The 20625-nt window shown below is 42.1% G+C and overlaps 1 protein-coding gene across 1 annotated transcript in view; it reads left to right on the top strand.

Moving 5' to 3' along the window:
- CA5A (carbonic anhydrase 5A) overlaps nt 1-20625 on the top strand; it is a 35729-nt gene that overhangs the window by 5467 nt on the left and 9637 nt on the right. Inside the window, 5 exon segments of the mRNA XM_077453359.1 lie at nt 2396-2593; nt 12388-12447; nt 12450-12505; nt 13537-13632; nt 13714-13776. Of these exon segments, the coding sequence (XP_077309485.1) occupies nt 2396-2593; nt 12388-12447; nt 12450-12505; nt 13537-13632; nt 13714-13776 (473 nt within the window).

The following is a 20625-nucleotide window of genomic DNA, read 5'->3' as shown; positions in this document are numbered from 1 at the left end:
TTTTTTTACTTTTAGCAACCTGGCAAGTAAAGTGTGTGTGTGTGTGTGTGTGTGTGTGTGTGTGTGTGTGTGCACGCGTTTGGGGATTTTTTGCTTATTTTTTTTTATTAACTACTTATTTTTCCTCCTCCTCCTCCTCCCTCCTCCTCCCCCCTCCCCCTTTATTTCATTTTTCATGCTTTGTATCAGACTCATAATAAATTATAGAGTCATTTTTAAACAGAACAAATAGAATAAAATGTACGATATTATGTAATGTAGTAATTTTTTATTTATTTCTTATACTGAGTAATGTGGTGTGTGGGGTGTTTTTTTATTTTTTTTTTTTTTTTTTTTTTTACTGGCTCATAGTACAAATGTAAACATTGCTCTGCTCCACAGGGAAGTGCACAGGGTTGGTGAGGTAAAATTATGTAATTAAAAAATTTGATACACATAATAATGTTGTTAGAATTATCTTGGCTATCCAATGAAAATATAAAATACTTTCCCTTAACCATGCTAAGCCTTGGAGGGGTTCTTGTTCTGCACACCCACCCCAGGTGATGTCTAGTTTTTGAGTTGCGATTTGTTTATCAGCTCCCCAGCCCTACAGAGAAATGTGTGTGGTTTTTATTTATTTTTTTTATTTTTATTTTTTTACATCGCTACTACTGCTGCGTGTGCCATTCCTACACAACTGTACACTGAGTTTATTTTCTGAACTTTCACCCCCATACACTCCAATGTAAAAACACCGCAATTGTGGCGTTCATGCAGTATAATTATCTGCATTTATTATTTTGAAGTGGAACAAAGTTGCCAAACAACTGCCCTCCTCCCCATGGATTACATAGAAACTCTTTGTGCCGGAGATTACACAAGAGACCGGAGCTGAGATTGCCGCAGAGGATTGTCACCTGCTCTACACAAATCTACAATTATTAGATTTGCAATGTTTTTAAAGAGGTCTTATTTATAAATGGCTTTTACTCAAGATTCATAAAACTTTCACCGAAGCTTATGCATAGTTTTCTAACTGAATTCAAATGTAAAGGCTTGTTTGTAAAAGTCACGTGAATCTTGGTTGAACACGTTTTTATAAAGTGTTATATAAATACACAACAGCATTTCATATTACTGTAACTATCCCTATTATTGACTAAAGCTGATTTGTTGCCTAATAATTTTCAATAAAAATTGATTTAAAAAAAAAAAAAAAAAAACACCCACAGTGTTGGTAAACCCAGAACTGTTTGGGATGTTTTAATAACGTATTATCATATTCTGTACTGCTTTATATTGGGTGATGCACTCAGTCTCACACCCAATGTTGGCATGGCCACTTGTCTCCACCAGAGGCACGTGATGGGTGACAATTCTGGAGCACAATGAAAAACTGCGACAGAGCATCATCACCTTTATAACAGTGCCTGAGCAAGGTCCTTCATGGTAGGATCCCCAGACACTTAATGGAAGCTGCAGATTTAAATACACGGTCACCTGACAGTGTTTCTGCAAAGGGCATACCCTGATTTTCGGCCACCATGTGACAGTGCCAGGGCCTAGTGTTTGGCTTAAATCTGTGATGCTTTTGTCCTCCTGGGTTGTAATTTAGGGAGTCCTCAAAACCAGTGCCTGAACAAGGTTATCGAAAGCCCAGGGCTAAATACTCTACCCCTCAAAATTTCCCCTCTGAGCACAAATCCTATTCCCCCCCCCCCCCCCCAACACAAATTCTCCCCAATTCTCCATCTTGGCACAATCCCCCCAAATCAATTTGCAATCTGTTGTCCAGGATTCTAATTGATGCCAGTATCTTGCCCTGAGAAGAAGGGAACTTTGAGCACCTGAAATGCATTTGATTTTTCTCTCTGACCTCTTGTCATGTGAAAGACCTGCTGGACTAATTAGCCCTGAGGTTCTTTCATCCTATGGGTCGTTGGTCTTCATCCTGTGGGTCTTTAGTCTGGCCGCCCTCTAAATGAATTGGCTCTCTGACCTCTTGCCAAGTGCAATTAGACCTATTGGACTTGATGTAGAAGGGATGAGAACACCACTGATCTATTGAGGTTCTTGTAGGCCTTTATTGTAAATTATAAGAGGTGAAAGAGCCAACTCATTTTGGGGACTGCCTGAATGGTGACCTGTCCTAGCACAAAGTTTATCCTTTTTTATTTTGCAATCTGTTGTTTTAATATTCTTCTCAATTCCTGCTAGCCATGAGAAAGGGAGAGGACTGGGACCCTAAAATGCATGTTATCAGGTGCAGTAAAAGACCTACTCTGCTTACATTGGATCTGTGGAACTCTCATCCTTTCTGCAATATTTCAACAGCTGAAGTTATTAAATATTCATTTATTTTCTGTGTGTTTTGTCTGCTCCCGCGCTCTAATGCTCTGTTTTTGTTCTGCAGTGCACCCGCTGTGGAAAGGACCAATAGATATACCTGGAGGCTCCCGCCAGTCTCCCATCGACATCCGCGTACGTGACAGCATCTTCCACCCCCAGCTCACCCCCATCAAGACCCAGTATGACCCAAACACTTGCCTGCACGTCTGGAATAACGGTTACTCGTTCCTGGTGGAGTATGACGACTGCACTAACAAGTCAGGTACGGTGGAGTGCGATGGAGCTTGATGGAGTAGTGGCAAGTTTATTGGTCTGTAGCCCTGTACGGGTGTTGTGGGGGGAAGTCAGATATGTCTTTTCCCTGAGATTTTCCACAGGAGCTAAATGAGTTCATTTCTTTTACCATTGGATCACAGTAATCCATGCGAAGTGTAAGAGACCCATTACTTTCAACAACAATATTCCCATAAGATTATATTTGCATTTTATGTTTTTTTTTTATTTTTTTTTTTTTATTTTTTTTTTTTTTTGAGGTTGCTGGATGCTGCCATACTGGATGTGACATTGACTACTGCACTAACAAGTCTCTCTGTAGTATTCCCTTTGCTTTTCCCCCTCCCACTTCCCACTACATAAAATGTTCTGTTCGGAAGATAGAGAAGGGGTGGTTGAGCTGGGCCAGCACGGGCAGTAGTTAGACATGTCCAGAAGAGGCGAGGGCTATGACTTGCAGTGAGGAAAGGGGGCTGGGCTAGGGAATTTGACTCTCCTGGCGTGGCCAAATTTGCATATTTAACTTTATTTGCTGTGTCAGGTCATCTTTATGGAGACATCAGGGAACTATTAAACCCCCAGATGTCCCCCCTGCCCTCCACTGCAGGTAATCAAGCACAGATCATGTGTGATTAGCTACAACCTTGACTGCAGTAGCTAAGTAATGACATCTGTGAACCCAAAAGTGACAAAAAAAAGTATTTGATCCACTACTGATTTTGTACGTTTACCCACTGACAAAGAAATTATCAGTGTTTAACAGAGACAGAATAACAAAAATATCCAGAAAAATGCATTTAAAAAAAGTTATAAATTTTTGATTTGCATTTTAATGACTGAAATAAGTATTTGATCACCTATCAATCAGCAAGATTTCTGGTTCCCAGGTGTCTTCTATACAGGTAAAGAGCTGCAATTAGGAGATCCTCCTTTTTAGGAGTGCTCCTAATCTCAGCTTGTTACCTGTATAAAAGACAACTGTCCAGAACCATTCAGAGCCCAAATTCTCCACCATGGCCAAGACCAAAGAGCTGTCCAAGGATGTCAGGGACAAGATTGTAGCGCTACACAAGGCTGGAATGGGCAACAAGACCATCGCCAAGCAGCTTGGTGAGAGGGTAACAACAGTTGGTGCGATTATTCGCAAATGGAAGAAACTCAAAATAACTGTCAATCTCCCTCGGTCTGGGGCTCCATGCAAGATCTCACCTCCTGGCGTTTCAGTGTTTATGAGAACAGTGAGGAATCAGCCCAGAACTACACGGGAGAATCTTTTTAATGATCTCAAGGCAGGTGGGACCATAGTCACCAAGAAAACAATTGGTAACGCACTACGCCGGGAAGGACTGACATCCTACAGCGCCTGCAAGGTCCCCCTGCTAAAGAAAGCACATGTACAGCCCATCTGAAGATTGCTAATGAACATCTGAATGATTCAGAAAACTGGGTGAAAGTGTTTTGGTCAGATGAGAACAAAATCGAGCTCTTTGGCATCCACTCAACACTTGCCGTGTTTGTAGGAGGAGGAATGCTGCCTATGACCCTAAGAACACCATCCCCACCATAAAACATGGAGGTGGAAACATTATTCTTTGGGGGTGTTTTTCTGCAAAGGGGACAGAACAACTTCACAAAGGAACGATGGGCAGGGCCATGTACCATCACATCTTGGGTGAGAACCTCCTTTCCTCAGACAAGGCATTCACAATGGGTCATGGATGAGTATTCCAGCATGACAGTGACCCAAAACACACGGCACATTAAGTTCCTGGCATGGCCTAGCCAGTCTCCAGACCTTAATCCCATAGAAAATACGTGGAGGGAGCTGAAGTTTCGAGTTGCCAAACGACAGCCTTGAGCCCTTAATGACTTGGAGAGGATCTGCAAAGAGGAGTGGGACATAATCCCTCCTGAGATGTGTGCAAACCTGGTGGCCAACTACAAGAAACGTCTGACCTCTGATTACCAACAAGAGTTTTGCCACCAAGTACTAAGTCATGTTTTGCGAAGGGGTCAAATACTTATTTCACTCATTAAAATGCAAATCGGATTATAACTTTTTTGAAATGCTTTTTTCTGGCTTTTTTTTTATTTTATTTATTTTTTTGTTCTGCCTCTGTTACAATAAAACTACCATTTAAAATTATGGAAGGGGGAAGAAAAAAAAAAATCGCAACTCCAGGTGGATATGTGGATACAAGACTCTCCTCAAAACTGGACTACCAGGTGCAGGCTTGGCAAGTGGCAAATGAAGCAAATAGGAAGTTCTTTTTGCTTCATTAAAATTATAGACTGATCATTTCTTTGTCAGTGGGCAAACGTACAAAATCAGCAGGGGATCAAATACCCCCCCCCCCCCCTCACTGTACATGCTGCTTCTGGATTCTTTAATCATTAAGGGATATGGGAATGGATGTTCCCCAATCACTTTTATGGTTTCACTGTGGACGCCATTTACTGGGGGAACGGGAGAGCTCGGGAACGACTGCCGGCACCACTGGGGGGGGGGGGGGGGAGGCAGTAGGGCAAACCTTCAGAGCCCCTGATTGGGTAAATCATTGTTATCTAAAAGCTGGCTTTTAAAACTTTTTAGCAGAAGCCATGAGCTTACTTTAACCCCTTGTATACTGAGCCATTTTTAAAACTTATTTTAGACGAGGGGTTATATATCTAATACACCCAGGTGTGCCACAGTATAGCATACAATGAAATATTCATGTAAATGAAGTACTGTTCACTATCCAAATACTAAGGGTTAGAATATTACTCTTGTGCTAAAGCTCAGAGCCTACAGCTTTTCTTGGAATAGACTCTGTATGGCAGTACCTGGGAACTCGTGTACGAGGCGTGATCCTCTGTGTTCCCATCCTGCTACCATGTGACTCAATACCACGCGGATCATGGCTGCAGCATTACAACACCTGTTTACCTTCCACTTAACTCTTCACATATCTGATCTAAATTAACTATGCAAGGTCAGCAGAACTGTTCTGCTTGTTGCAGCTTTTTGCATTTTGAAAATCACCAGGTGGGTTTCAAGGATGGTTCACTTTTGCTCGGGATGGCCCCATTACATGGATGGCAAAGGCAAGATAAGCCTATATTTATGTGCTGTAGCAAATATAACTTGCCTTGTCAGTTTGACAGGAGGCGCTACCTGTCAAACTCTGCAGTTGAGGGCAATGGGGCTGCTCCATCACTGTGAGCTGTAACAAGGTATTTTTAATAGAAAATTGGAGGGTATAAAAAGAGGAAAAAAGTTAATTTAAGTAGTGTCAGGATTGCCTCAGGAATACTTGGAAACCACTGCTCTACCACCCTCTGAAAAGTAATCCACCGCAAATCACATTAGAGACTGCCGCCAATGTAAAAGGGGCCTAAGGGCCAAGTCGCGTCAGCGACCATGTATCAGAGATTGGAAGCAACACCAGATCTCTGAGCTCATTGGTGGAGATTTACTAAAACTGGAGAGTGCAAAATACAGCGAATCTCTGCATAGGAACCAATCCACTTCCAGCATCTATTTTCATAGCTTAAATGAACAAGCTGAGGTTATAAACTGAATGGCTGCCATACACAGCTGCATGAGATTCTGAGTGCTCCAGCTTTAGTAAATATCCCCCCACTGCCTTCTGGGACTTGCAGAGGTCCCAGAAGATGGCGGGACCATTCAGAAAGCACAGCGTGACTCACGCATTCACAGTGGGAAATGAGCTGTGAAGCCGCAAGGCTTCACTTCCTGTTTCCCCTAATACAGATGCTGGCGCCTGCACCCGAAGCTGATTGACGAATCAGCTAGGGGTGCCAACATTGCGGGCTCCCTGGACAGGTGTGTATTCTTGTATTAAGTCAGCAGGTACAGTATTTGTAGCTGCTGACTTATAAAAAATGTTATATATATATATATATATATATATATATATATATATATATATATATATATATACATTATTTTTTTTATTTTTTTTCAGACTCTAACTCCTCTTTAATGACATGCCTTTAGGAAAATGTAACAATTTTTTATTACATAAAGGGATCATATAAATATTCTCTGGTTTTAAAACAATGACCTTGGGGTACTGTGTATAAGAGAGATGTGTTTTACTGATTAGCTTGTTTATAAGATTATCTTTTATGATCTGAACTGCATATGCATCCTTGGAAAAAGTGGACTTTGTTCCAGGAAATGTGTTGGATGAAAATGATCATATAATAGATAAGGCACTCTTCTGATCTGTAACTAATTGTCTATGAACAGGCATTTTTTGGGGGGTTTAAAATTATTATTCTAATGCACCAAAAGTTTGTGCAGGGCTTTCAAAAATAAAGGGAGACAGTACAGTGATAATACAGCTCAATACAAGAGGGCCCTGCTCATAAGAGAGTACAATCACAATTGCAATGTGTGTGTTTGTTTTTTTTTTTTCTCCTTTTTATTTAATAATTATACAAATTTTGTTACTTTTTTTTTTTTCCCCCTATCATTGTGTCATTGACTGACTAGTTTGTGTAATTATTTTCATAATATTATTGCCTACAATACTTCATTAAACAGCTGCAGATTACTGGTTTTTCATGGTCTTGGTTATCTGATTGTTTGAGGAAGTTGGCAATTGTGGAGCCCCAGATGATGCAAATAGTCATCGAACTATTGGCTAGGTGACAAATTTGCTTTGATTTCTATGCAAAATGGACTCTCCACTGACTGCAATTCATTTATTCCTAGTAACAATATTGCTGAAGAAAGCTGCTCTGTAGCCGCTACGAAATTTCACTTGTGATCTAAAACCAGAGCATAGACTTGCAGTATTGCCCCCACCTCCATCAGCAGTGTACAGTAGTGTGATTTATTTATTTTTGGCACAAAAGACTTCGACGGAAGCACGGCCAACATGGCAAAGTTGCTCTTGCCCCTTTTTTGAGCTTTTGTACTTTTTTTTTTTTTTCCTGCTTTGCCGGTATACTACATGTGTCTACTTGCTGTATTTGGAGTGCCATTAACAATGAATGGCACCACAAGCACAACACATGTTTTTTGTGGCCACAAAACACTATAGTGTAAGTGCATTGTAATGGTTTTAGTCAGCTGTGAGCACATGTGTACTGAAGCAGATCCTGATTGGACGATGCTTGTGCCCCCCCCCCCCCAACCTTCTCCCAGGATTCAGGAACCTTGTATCAAGACAGGAACTTTTATTAGAGTTGTAGATGTTCTCGCACATTGATGTCCATAAAGGTCCAACGCTTTACCATTGCAGTTAAAAACACAGGGAACATGTTATGATCAGGCACCATTGGGCATGAAACATGTAAACAGTCCTGTTCTTGTGTTTGCTATGTTTTGAACCACAGTAATAGTGTTGTCTCACTGCGCAGATGTTATGCTGGACATTGGTTAGATGGCATTTACCTTATCTGTACGGTATTTTCTTTTCCTGTACAAATGTACTTAATGCATTTAAAAATGCTTTTAAAATTTTTAATTACCCTTAATTCAAGTGTGTGTGTGTGTGTGTGTGTGTGTGTGTGTGTAAAATTATATATCTATAATATATATATATCTGTCCTGAAGGTTACATTTTTGCACCCATTAACATTAATATTCTTTAGCTTAGTCCTGTCCCTTTTTTTTTTTTTTCCTTCCCGTATTATGAATGAGTGTCACACATCCCTCATGTGAGTCTTATTGGCTAATATTTACCGCTGATAATGTCAGTGCAGTGAATGTTCCTCAGCTTGCTGATATGTAATCTTTACCTTGCGTGTTGTGTAAACAGCCCGCCGTACTCCCTCACATGAGTGTCCACACCATCCACTGCTAATACAGACCGATTGGCTGTATACCGAGCCTGATATTTAAATCATGGATATTGAATATACCCCCAAAAAAGTCTATCGTACATCACGGGACACCGAGCAGCCATAGTAATTACTATGTGGGTTATAGGCCACCTTCAGGTGATGGACGCTGGTGTAATCAAAGACAGGAAGTTGCCTCGTTATCTAACCCCTCCCACCCAGGGAGTGCCTCAGTGTGTTTTTTTTTTTTTTTTTTTTTTTTCCCCCGCAAAATATTGTTCTGCGGAAGGAAAGTTATTACATTCTCCTTATAGTAAGAGCAGTTAAGGTCTATCTGAAGGGTTCAGGTACAGAAAATGGATTCTCTGTTGCGCTGCCAGAAAGCTCTAGGAAAGGGCAGGCAGTGTTAATATCATCTTTTTTTTTTTTTTTTTTTCAAAATTGTTTCGTCAGGTTGTTATTCAGGCTAATGGTTGAAAAGAAGGGTTCCGCCTTTTCAAGTTAGAGTGTACTCTACCAGGGCAGTAAGTGCTCCATGGGCAGTGCATCGCCAACCCTCTGACTCAGATTTCAAGTCCGCAACTTGATCATCGATACATAGACTTTAGTGGATGTAAGACAAAGGGATACCGCCCTTTGGGCGCAGTGTACTGCAGGCAGCCGTATAGGTCCTCCTGATGGCAGCCTGCTTTTATTTGTCTCCCTCCCCTCAGAAAGCATTGCTTTGGAACATCCCACATAGTAATTACTATGGCTGCTCTGTGTCCCATGATGTACAATAAAGAAAATGGGATTTTTATAACAGCTTGCCTTTTAAAACCCTTTTTTCTTGGAGTACATCATGGGACACAGCGGTCCCTCCCCTCTTTTGGGATATATGTATATTACTTTGCTACAAAAACTGAGGTACGCTCTATATATTGGAGGGGTTATATAGGGAGGCAACTTCCTGTCTTTGATTGCACCAGTGTCTATCGCCTGAAGGTGGCCTATAACCCACATAGTAATTACTATGCTTCTCTGTGTCCCATGATGTACTCCAAGAAAAAGATTTTACAGGTAAGCTGTTATAAAATCATATTTTTCTATGATAAAATACTTTATTAAAGTTATATTATAGTAAGGTGTGTGTGTGTGTGTAGTAGTATCGTATATTCCAATCCAATTGGTTGTCAGGTACAGCTGGAGAAATGTAATTCTATTCTATTCTGTGTGTACATTTTCACCCCCCACTTCTCCTCTGGCATGTCCTGACCAAACAGAGGTGAACCAGAAAAGAAAGGTCAAGTTGGGAGGCAGACGGAGCTTTCCCTGAGGTCAGCTTAGTGCAAATGGTCCTGGACCCTCCCAGTATTGCACCAACCTCCTTGACTGTAAAGAGACCCTCATTCAAGGTAAAGTAAGGCGGTTTTTAAAGTACTCCCTGGCTTGTCAGTGAAACAGGAGGTGAGAGCCAGATATTTGTAACAAAAATACCAATTTGTCTGCCAGGTTTTCCCTTCCTTTCTCTACCCCCCCGCTTCTTTTTTTATTTTTGGGGGGGTATCCATCAAGGCAAAAAAGTTATGTATTTGTTGGCCACAGCCTCCTGGGATAACCACATCATGATGCATCTTGGTAGACCTCTGGGTACTCTTCGGCCCATACCCATCAGGGGGTTGGCTGCAAGGACCCAATAGACACAGTCGCCCTTTCATTATAACAGAGAAGATGACGCAGGACTGGGTGTGCTGCAGCAGATCCCACACTGCTGGACTTTCTGTGTGTGTGTGTGTGTGTGTGTGTGTGTTTGTGTGTGTGTGTGTGTGTGTGTGTGTGTGTGTGTGTGTGTATTATAATTTTTTTTATTTTTATTTTTTGCTCCTATAAACCCACTGCCAGCCCCCAGATGTATCAGCGACAATGACGGGCAGCTAAACACCAGTTTTTCTTTTTAAACTCCCTAATACGAGACACGCCACTCATTCTATTTTATTTTATTTTTTTCCCTCTTGTTGGGATATAGATATGTATAATCTATATCTATATCCCAACAAGAGGGGGGGGGGGGGGGGAAGAGTCATGTGGCATGTATTAGGGAGTTTAAAACACAAAAAAGTAAATTGATGTCCAGCGGCACATCATTGTTGCCGATACGTCTGTGGTTTTATAGGAGCATCTGCTACTTTGCGGTGATTGGGCACAGTGATATCTTTTATACAGTATTTATTTTATACATTCGTTACATCAGGGGTAGCAACCTTTTTAAGCAGTGTGCCGAAAAATGTTTTAAAAGAAATTGAGCGTTCCGTTTTTTTTAACAAAAAAAATTTAAACTTCACGCTCTCAATCACGAAACAGTTTTTTTTTTATAAAGTAAATACCCCACCACTGTAGTCCCCTGCACATCTGCCCCACCACTGTAACCCCCTGCTCATGTGTTCCACCAATTATACCCCATTTCTCCTCTGCACATCTGTCCCACCAATGTAGCTCCTGTCTCCTCTGCCCCACCTCTGTCCCACCAATGCACCTCCTTTCACATCTGCCCCAACACTGAATCCTCCCCCTGCTCATCTGCCCCATCACTGTACCCTCCTTCTTTTCTGTCTCACTGCTGAACCCCCCCCTCCTCATCCCTCCCAACACCTAATGCACATCTATCCCACCACTGTAACCCCCTTCTCATCTGCCTCAACCCCCCCCCCCCCCCCGCTCATCTTTTCCACCACTGTAACCCCCTTCTCATCTGCTCATCTACACTCTCTTCTCACCACTACACTCTCTTCTCATCTATGATGTGTGGTTAAAGGAAGTGGAGATGAGATGCCTCTACCGGTCCCGGCACACTCATCCTGCTGATCCACCTCGCACATCCAGCCCAGAGCATGGGCTTTATGGAATGTAACATACTAGCACCTGGAAGGGATGCGCAATGATGAGCTCAGGTCAGGGGCATTTTCTGAAAGCAGTGGGCCTGTGTACAGGATCATCACTTGGGCACTTGCAGCTGAGAAAAAGTTTATATGCCACAGGAAAAGTTGGGTGTGATTTTCATTGCGCTGAATACCAACTGTGGCTTAAAGGGACACAGAGTGCCGGAGTTCAGTAGTAAGTGATGCAAAGGTTCAGGAATAATTTCAACAAAGTTCCCAGAAGCTCAACAGTAATTCCACAAACTGTCCCCTGATTGTGGTTCTCAATCAGTGAAATCTCTTCTTTCTGAGATTGGAAGTGGCAACCAAGCGAGTCATCTTCCCCCAGATGGTGGGTGGGGCTAGCAGGACTGTGATTGGCTTTATCAGTGGCCAATGACAGTCCTCCTCCTGGAAACAGGGAGAGCGCGCCCCCCACCACCAGAACTGCACCCAATCTCTTCCTCCATCAAAAAAGCTGACGATGGAAGCTACAGCAAAGTTAGAGAACCAAACCATGTTTCCCATCTTTTACAATGTGTGAGGGCACAGTGCCTCCCCCACGGTGCAGTGTTGGGAATTCTGAAATTGGAATGCATTAGTGTCTCACCGACACTTCCCTGCACTGCTCTGCCGATGGGGATGGAGTCGAGTGCTGGCAAAAGAGGCTTTGCGTGCCGGTTGCGGCACCAGTGACGGGGGTTGCCTATCCCTGCGGGGTTATTTACTAAAGGCAAATCCACTTTGCACTGCAAGTGCACTTGGAAATGCAGTCGCTGTAGATCCTGAGGGGGACAGCCAAGAAAAATAAAAAACAGCATTTTAGCTTGCACATGATTGGATGATAAAATCAGCAGAGCTTGCCCTCAGACCTACAGCGACTGCACTGAAAGTGCACTTGTAGCGCAGTGTTTTTTCCTTTAGTAAATTAACCCCATTGTCTTTAGGAGTCAAAAATTGTAACCTTATTTATTTTTACTTGTATCTATTTTTCTTAATTTTTTTTATTTTTATTACATGGTCGTTCTGAAGGATCAGGTGATGTATTCCCGTCACTGATACAATACTTTTTGTTCTTTTCTTCCTCCAGTGGTGAGCGGAGGACCCCTGGAGAACCCCTACAGGCTTAAACAGTTCCACTTCCACTGGGGGTGAACAACGACTGGGGCTCTGAGCACACGGTGGACAGCAAGGTGTTCCCGGCAGAGGTCAGCGCCTCCTCTACATCTCCTATGTGCTGTACTGATTGTCTGTTCTCTGGGTTAGTTTACCAAAAAGATAAGTGCAGATAAGGCGCACGTGTAGATAAAAACAAACTGTGCGGCTTTGACTAAAGTTGAAAAATGCCCTTGCTGTAAGTGTAGGCCATTACCACATGAAACCTGACTGGGAGACTCCTGTTGCTAAAGACTTTGCTAAGAGAAGCTTAAAGGGGTTGTAAACCCTTGTTGTTTTTCACCTTAATGCATTCTATGCATTAAGGTGAAAAACCTTCTATAGTGCAGCACCCTCTTTTTACTCACCTGAACCCAGTCTTTCCAGCGCCCGAGAACGAGCACACTAGCTCCAGCCGGTGTCTCGGGTCCTGATTGGATAGATTTGCAGCAGCTCAGCCATTGGATCCCGCTACTGTCAATCAAATTTAATGATGTGGGGGCGGGGCCAAGTCCTGCTGTCTGTTAATAGACACAGCAGCAGGACACGGGAGCGCGCCCACACGAGTGCCCCCTGAGGGAGATCAGTCTTCCAACAGGGCAATAGAGAAGAGGAGCGCCGCTTAGGGACCCCAGAAGAGGAGGATCGGGGCTGCTCTGTGCAAAACCAACTGCACAGAGGAGGTAAGGGTGATATGTTTAAAAAAAAAAAAATAAAAAAAAAAAAACACACAAAGGTTTCGTTATTCTTTAAGGCCCATATACACGATAAGAAAATTGGAAGTTACATTTTGTCTGAACGATCTGCCGATTTTCAGATCATTAGTACGGTGCTTTCCACGGCCGATTCCGAAATTTGTCATATTAAAAAAAAGTTGGATCTGCAGACTATAAAATTTTATATCCTCCAGCTAGGAAATGCGGCGGGTTCTATCTGACTTGCTCTAATGCAAATTGTGGGAAGTTCACTTTCCGTACAGGAGAGGAGGGTGGCAGGGAAGGCAAAAATATAATTTGATTAAATATAATTTGATTAAACTCTGACATTTTTAAATGACTCTCAATAAAATTTCCAATCTTTTCAGGTTCACCTTGTGCACTGGAACTGCTCCCGGTATCGCACCTTTGAGGAAGCCATCATGGAGGAGAACGGTCTGGCAGTTATCGGCGTGTTTTTAAAGGTAGAGCTAAACGTTGCCTTACCGTTATTTGCAAACTTTTCATTGTTGCTTTTCTATAATAAATGTTGTTGTTTTCTGCAGATTGGCCGGCACCACTCGAAGCTGCAGAAGTTGGTGGACATTCTACCGTCTGTCAGATATAGGGTAAACCTTCTAGCATATTTCACTAATAACATTAAACCCCAATGCAGTAAACCCAAAGACAGTGTTGGGGATGCCTTAAGAGAAGTGCAGGATTAAAAACAAACAAACAAACAAAAAAAACAAAAAAAAAAAACATTAATGCTCGCCTACAGTGGATATAAAGCCTACACACCCCTGTTAAAAGTAAAAATATAACTAAAATAATGTGATTGCATAAGTGTGCACACCCTCTTGTAACTGGGGATGTAGCTGAGTTTGAATGTGATTTCTTAATTTTGAACACATGTTAAATAGGAGTCAGTACACACCTGTCATCATTTTTTAAAGTGCCTCTGATTAAGCCCAAATAAAGTCCAGCTGTTCTAGTAGGTCTTTCCTGATATTTTCTTAGCCCTACAGCAAAAGCCATGGCCTGCAGAGAGCTTCCAAAGCATCAGAGGGATCTCATTGTTAAAAGGTATCGGTCAGGAGAAGGGTATAAAAGAATTTCTGTGGCATTAGATAGACCATGGAACACAGTGAAGACAGTCATCATTAGGGGGAGAAAATATGGCAAAACATTGACATTACCAAGAACTGGATGTCCCGCCTAAATTGATGAAAAGACAAGAAGAAAAGTGATCAGGGAGGCTGCCAAGAGGCCTACAGCAACATTTAGGCTTCATGTACATGGGACATTTTTACAACCTCTCCTGAACGATTTAACTTGACATATAGTAACCGATGTTTAAAACGTGCGTTTTGCAGCGTTTGCATTTTTTTAGAAATGTTTTAAAATGGCCAAAAAATGAAAAACTCCTGTAAACGAAATGTGACTAAACACGAGTTACCACGTTTTAGATGTGTTTGGCGCTTAAAATGTCTGGAAACTCAGCTGCTGAACGCCTTTTTTTGCATTCCAAAAAATGCCTCTAAACTCAACTGCTTAGAAACAACTGTAAATGAACATGTGTACATGTACAGATAAGATAACATAGAGGAGAGTTCAGAGGCAGTTGAAAAAAATGTTCAACTGCTCCTAAAGATCCATTTAGCAGCAGCAGTGTACATGAGGCCTTAAAGGAGCTGCAGGAATATCTGGCAAGTACTGGCTGTGTGGTACATATGACACCAGTCTACCGTATTATTCACATGTCTGGGCTATGGGGGTGGGGTGGCAAGCCTTTTCTTAAGAAAAACATCCAGCGCCGGTAAATTTAGCAAAAACGCATCTGAATTCTCCAAAAATCATGTGGGAAAATGTGTTTAGCCATACTTTCAAAAGATATATGTTTAGCGCAAAAACACTGCACATCACTAAAAGAACACCATAACCACCGTGAAGCATGGTGGTGGCAGCATTGTGCTTTTGGGGCTGTTTTTCTTCAGATGGAACAGGGGCCTTAGTCAAGGTAGAGGGAATTTATGAACAGTTCCAAATACCAGTCCTTATTGGCACAAAACCTTCAGGCTTCTGCTAGAAAGCTAAACATGAAGAGGAACTTCATCTTTCAGCATAACGACCCAAAGCATACATCCAAATCAACAAAGACTAAAGTTTTAGCATGGCCCAGCCAGAGCCTAGACCTGAATCTGATTGAAAATCTGTGGGGTGCTCTGAAGAGGCTTTGCACAGGAGATGCCCTCACAATCGGACAGATTTGGAGTTTTTTTTTTTTTTTTTTTCAAAGAGTGGGCAAATATTCAAGTCAAGATGTGCAATGCTGATAGACTCATACCCAAAAAAGACTGAGTGCTATGATAAAATCAAAAGGTGCTTCAAAGTATTAGTGTAAGGGTGTGCACACTTATGCAACCATATTAGTTTAGTTTAGTTTTTTATTTGTACTTCCCTCCAGCTAAAAGATTTCAGTTTGTTGTTCAACTTAGTTGTACAGTTTATAGGTCACATTAAAGTGGATGTAAACCCGATTTATTAAATTTGAGCTGGGCAATTTATATATGTGCAGTGTTTTGTTCTCTCTCTTCAAAGCACTATGTTGGTAGCTGTCTCCTGCTCCCTTCCTCTGTTATTATGTATTAGGCCCCTTTCACACATGCGGATGATATGTCCGTATTTCATCCATCCGTTTGCGGATGAAATACGGGCATACATTCATCCCTATGGGATAGCGGGTGTCTGCGGATGAACATCCGCAGACACCCGATTTCCTCCGCAACAGTCCGATTCTGCAGACGGAGGAAAATCCTATTTTTCTATCCGTCTGCAGAGCGGATCGGATGAACACGGACAGACGGTCCATACTCATCCGATCCCCATAGAGGAGAGCGGAGAGCTGACAGGGCAGTCCCCGCACAGTGTGCGGAGACTGCCCTGTCCGCAGCCGGCTCAGCGGGGACAACGGAGCGATCCCCGCTGAGCGAGCGGATCATCACGGGGCGGATCATTACTGATCCGCCCTGTGTGAAAGAGGCCTTCCGTGTGTGTGTGTGTGTGTGTGTGTGTGTGTGTGTGTGTGTGTGTGTGTGTGTGTGTTTCATCCATGTGTATTATCTGAGGCTGTTCACTTCACTGGGTATATGTGAGGGTTTACAACCACTTTAAAGATGGAAAAAAAGTTCTGAAGTTATTTTTATCTTTTGTCTCCTTTTTTTTTTTTTTTTTTTTTTTTTTACATCACAGAAACCTGACATTTTTAACAGGGATGTGTAGACTTTTTATATCCACTGTAGGTGGATGCAGCAGGGATCCGATGCTGCATCTTCCAAGCCCCCGCTGCCTCTACACAGAGAACTAAGCATTCAAAGACTGCTAATAACTCCATTCTCAGGTCTGCGCACAGAGCAGTGACTGTCAGTCCACCACTCTGTGCTCTGCCCCTCCAGCACTCAGTGGTGCGCCAGACTGGAGGTGGCGGGATCAGCAGTCTCCCAGCGGTTTGCTGAGAGGCTGAGCCAGATGCCAGTTAGGCATGTGGGCAGATCCCAACATTATTGTAGGGATTCCTGCGGTGCTTGGACCAGCTCTGTGATGTCAGTCAGCATAGGGAGAAGTATAGCCAAAAGAACTTTGGCCATATGTCTCCTTTTAAGCATTGTATAAACTTCTAGGACAAGCAATGGAGCAGTTACATGAAAAGGAGGATAGGACTTCTCAAACTCCAATTCATGAGCTGTTAAGGAAACACATTTCTTTTTCTTTTTATGTGCTTTTCTTATTTTTTTTTTTTTTTTTTTTTAAGTTTATTGAATTTTAGATTGAAATAGAAACCTCTCATTCCATCCATATGTATGATATCTGTGAAAAACTGAGCCAGCCCCTTGCTACTTGATCCAATAGAGATCTCCCTGCAAACGTTCTGGACAATTCTTGAATTCAGGTTCTACATATTCCAAAATAAATAAAAATACAGTAGGGGTGGTGGGAACCCCTCATAATAGCCACAGCAGGTGTACAGACCCAGGAACTCGGCACAGGGATGGTGGGAGCCCCTCATAATGGGCACTGCGGGTGTACAAACCCGGGAACTCTGTGCAAAGATGGTGGGAATCAAAATATCAATATGCAGCTCTCATATAATATGCAACATGTAAACTCCATATAGTAGATGATGAATAGAACAGATGAAGGCCCCCGCACCAGCTCCAGTGTGAAGAGTGATGCACACAACACCACCGTGTTTCCAGCATGTCTTCTTACCAGAGTAGTTGGACCCTCAAGTTTTATATAGTGGTTATATATGCATGTAACACAGATCTACCCCAATCCTCAGCACTGGACATCCGGTGAAAGCAGCTCACATCAAGATCTCTATAGGCTGTACATGTATACTCCCAATTCATGCAACCGGTATCACAATCATGTATGCAATCAGCCCCCAGATTACATCATGTTCAACGGGATAATAGACATGAAAGGTTTCATAGGGAAGTACGTTTAAAAATTGCAATACCTTTATTAAAAATAACGTACTTGCAAACATAGCATAAAATCGGGCATCACATAGGAACAGTTAAAATGGTAGTGGCTTGTAGAGTGCTTGCATCATATGTCAGGTCCCAAAGATGGTGGGAACCCCTTATAAATTTGTACAGCAGGTGTACAGATCTGGGAACTCGGCACAGGGATGGTGGTAACTCCTCATATGTACAGACCTGGGCACTCTGCACTGGGATGCGGGAACCCCTCATAATGGGCATGGCAGGTGTACAGACCCGGGAACTCAGCACTGGGATGTGGGAACCCTTCATAATGGGCATGGCAGGTGTACAGACCCAGGAACTCGGCACTGGGATGCTGGAAACCCCTCATAATAAGCACAACAGGTGTACAGACCCATTACCTTTTCTTTTCAGCATTACACAAATTCAGCCACTAGAGGTCTCCAGACTACCACTGAGATATTTTAGTGTATCTAAATCCTACCATAGACAATAAAACTGGCTTGCCAACATAATTCATTCTGGAAGCATGCTTGTAATCCAAAACGCTTGTATATCAAAGCGAATTTCCCCATAAGAAATAATGGAAACTCAAATGATTCGTCCCACAACCATTTTATTCATAAATCCTTCAGTTTATAGTCCATATAAAAAGATTAAGGCAATGTGATAGGTTGTGTAACCATAAAATGTCCATCCACAAATGGAAGCCTCCACAAGCGGATTAGAAGCAAAATCCAGCAGGAGCTACAGAGTCTAAAAGAGAAGAGAGGCGCCTCTAAGTGTAGCAATATGGTTACATTTAATAAAGGTACAACATTTAGCAACTCACATGGTTGACGATTTAAGAGGCACATCGGGGTAAAGGTGTCTGCAATCGTGACCGGGAAGACTACCCTGCAGTAGAGCGATCTGAAAGTGAGGCTTGAACCTCTTGTGGAGCGCAGTATTGAAGGGATGACATCAATGGCGGTGAGGAAGATGGTCTATGTCAGTGATTCTCAACCACGGTTCCGTGGAACCCTGGGGTTCCTCCAGAGGTTGCTAGGGGTTCCTTCAGCATTGGCCAATTTCTGGCTCTCAGATAAGTTTCCTGATACCATTGACCTTTTTAACTATCTGTAAGGAGGTAATTCTTCCCAATGACCACAAGTGTAAGGGCCATTCGTCCCACTGACCATCACACTAATGTATCATGAGTTGTAGATTTCATTTTTTCAGCAGGGGTTCCCTGAGACTGGAGAACTATTTCAAGGATTCCTCTGTGTTGAAAAGGTTGAGAAAGGCTGGTCTATAGCTACATAGCTAGTAAGGTTGAATAAAGACACCAGTCCATCAAGTTCAACCTGAGTGAGTGTCTACAATTGTCCCTATCCCTGTACATTGCACACTCACATTGGTCCCTATCCTCAAGGAGCCCACAATCCAAGGTCCACATTCATATACTAGGGCCAATTTTGGACAGAAGCCAATTAACCTACCAGCATGTCTTTGGAGTGTGGGAGGAAACAGTAGTACCCGGAGGAAACCCACGCAGGCACAGGGAGAACATGCAAACTCCAGGCAGGTAGTGTTGTGGTTGGGATTCAAACCAGCGACATTTTTCACTGCTAGGTGAGAGTGCTAACCACTACACCACTGTGCCGCCCCAATCTCTATTTGGACAGATTTACCCCAGATGCTTGCATACTTAAATGTGCCTGTTTTAATCATCAAACATGAGTTTCTAAATGTTGTACCTTCATTAAATGTAACTGTATTGCTACACTTAGAGGTGCCTCTCTTCTATTTTAAACTCAGTTGTGACATGACACTACTTGTATATCAAGACATCGCTTGTATATTAAAAATTTCTTACAAAATGCTCTCACAACATGTTACTCTCGAATAGGGCAGAAACAATTAATCGATTAATTGACTATGAATCGATTACTATTTTCATAATCAATCGGCTAGACGATTAGTTGGCCTGCATACAGAATGCATTATTTGTTTACATATCAGGAAATACAGTGCAGCACACATACAGCTCAGTACATCAGCCATAGATGTCAGTAAGGGCCTGAGAACTTGTGAATGTGTGAGGAGCAATATCTCATGGGACATGTAGTCCTGGGCAGAAATTGAGTGTTTCTAAAGGCAGACGTTTTCTTTACCTTGCTATTGGGGCACTCTGTACTGTACTTAACGCACAGCAAAAAGCACTGTATAAACGGATCAAAAGCAAACTGCATAGGTGTGTACCAAGCCTTATGCTGGCCACATAGATCAATTTTCAGATGAAAATATTCATATAAAAAAATCTTTGTATATTTGCCGAATGAAAGAATGTTTGAAATTTTCATTTGCTTTTAACATTCCGTTTTTAAAATTAGTGTAATTTCTGAACGAAAAACACATACACCAAGCAGTTTTCTAGTTCCAAATTTTCCCATCACTGTGGTTGAAAACTAACGTTGATTTGACCCCACTAACTATTCGAAAATTGAACGAACGTTCTTAAATTGCCTTCCCTTTTCCTTAAAAAAACAAAACAAAAAAACATTGTTTTTGTATGGCCAGCATATAATAGTTCTGTTTTAAAATCTGCAAAACAATCTGAATTAAATGATATTTACCAGATTGAACCTCTAATAGTAATTACCTCTAATAGTAACTACCAAAACCTCTAATACAAATTATACACCACACTTTTAGGATTATTAATCGAAACAATAATCGGCCAACTAATCGATTATGAAAATAATCGTTAGTTGCAGCCCTACTCTCAACCCAAGATTTTACTGTATATATTATTTCACATGATCCTGTAATGTCAAAAAGCTTAATTAATTTTGGCTGTGTCCTGCTTTTAATGTAATCGTAGCAGAAGGGTACCCACAGACACTAGGGGAACAATGCTTGGGGCCATTCACACCAGTGCACTGTAGTAACACGCACATTGCATGTGTTTGGTGCATTGATCCT

This window comes from Lithobates pipiens, unplaced genomic scaffold, assembly GCF_037356315.1.
Source record: "Lithobates pipiens isolate NorthernLeopardFrog02 unplaced genomic scaffold, aLitPip1_a1.2 Scaffold_10, whole genome shotgun sequence".
NCBI lineage: Eukaryota > Metazoa > Chordata > Amphibia > Anura > Ranidae > Lithobates > Lithobates pipiens.
Note: the sequence above shows the minus strand (reverse complement) of the source record. Positions and strands in the feature narration are given on the sequence as shown.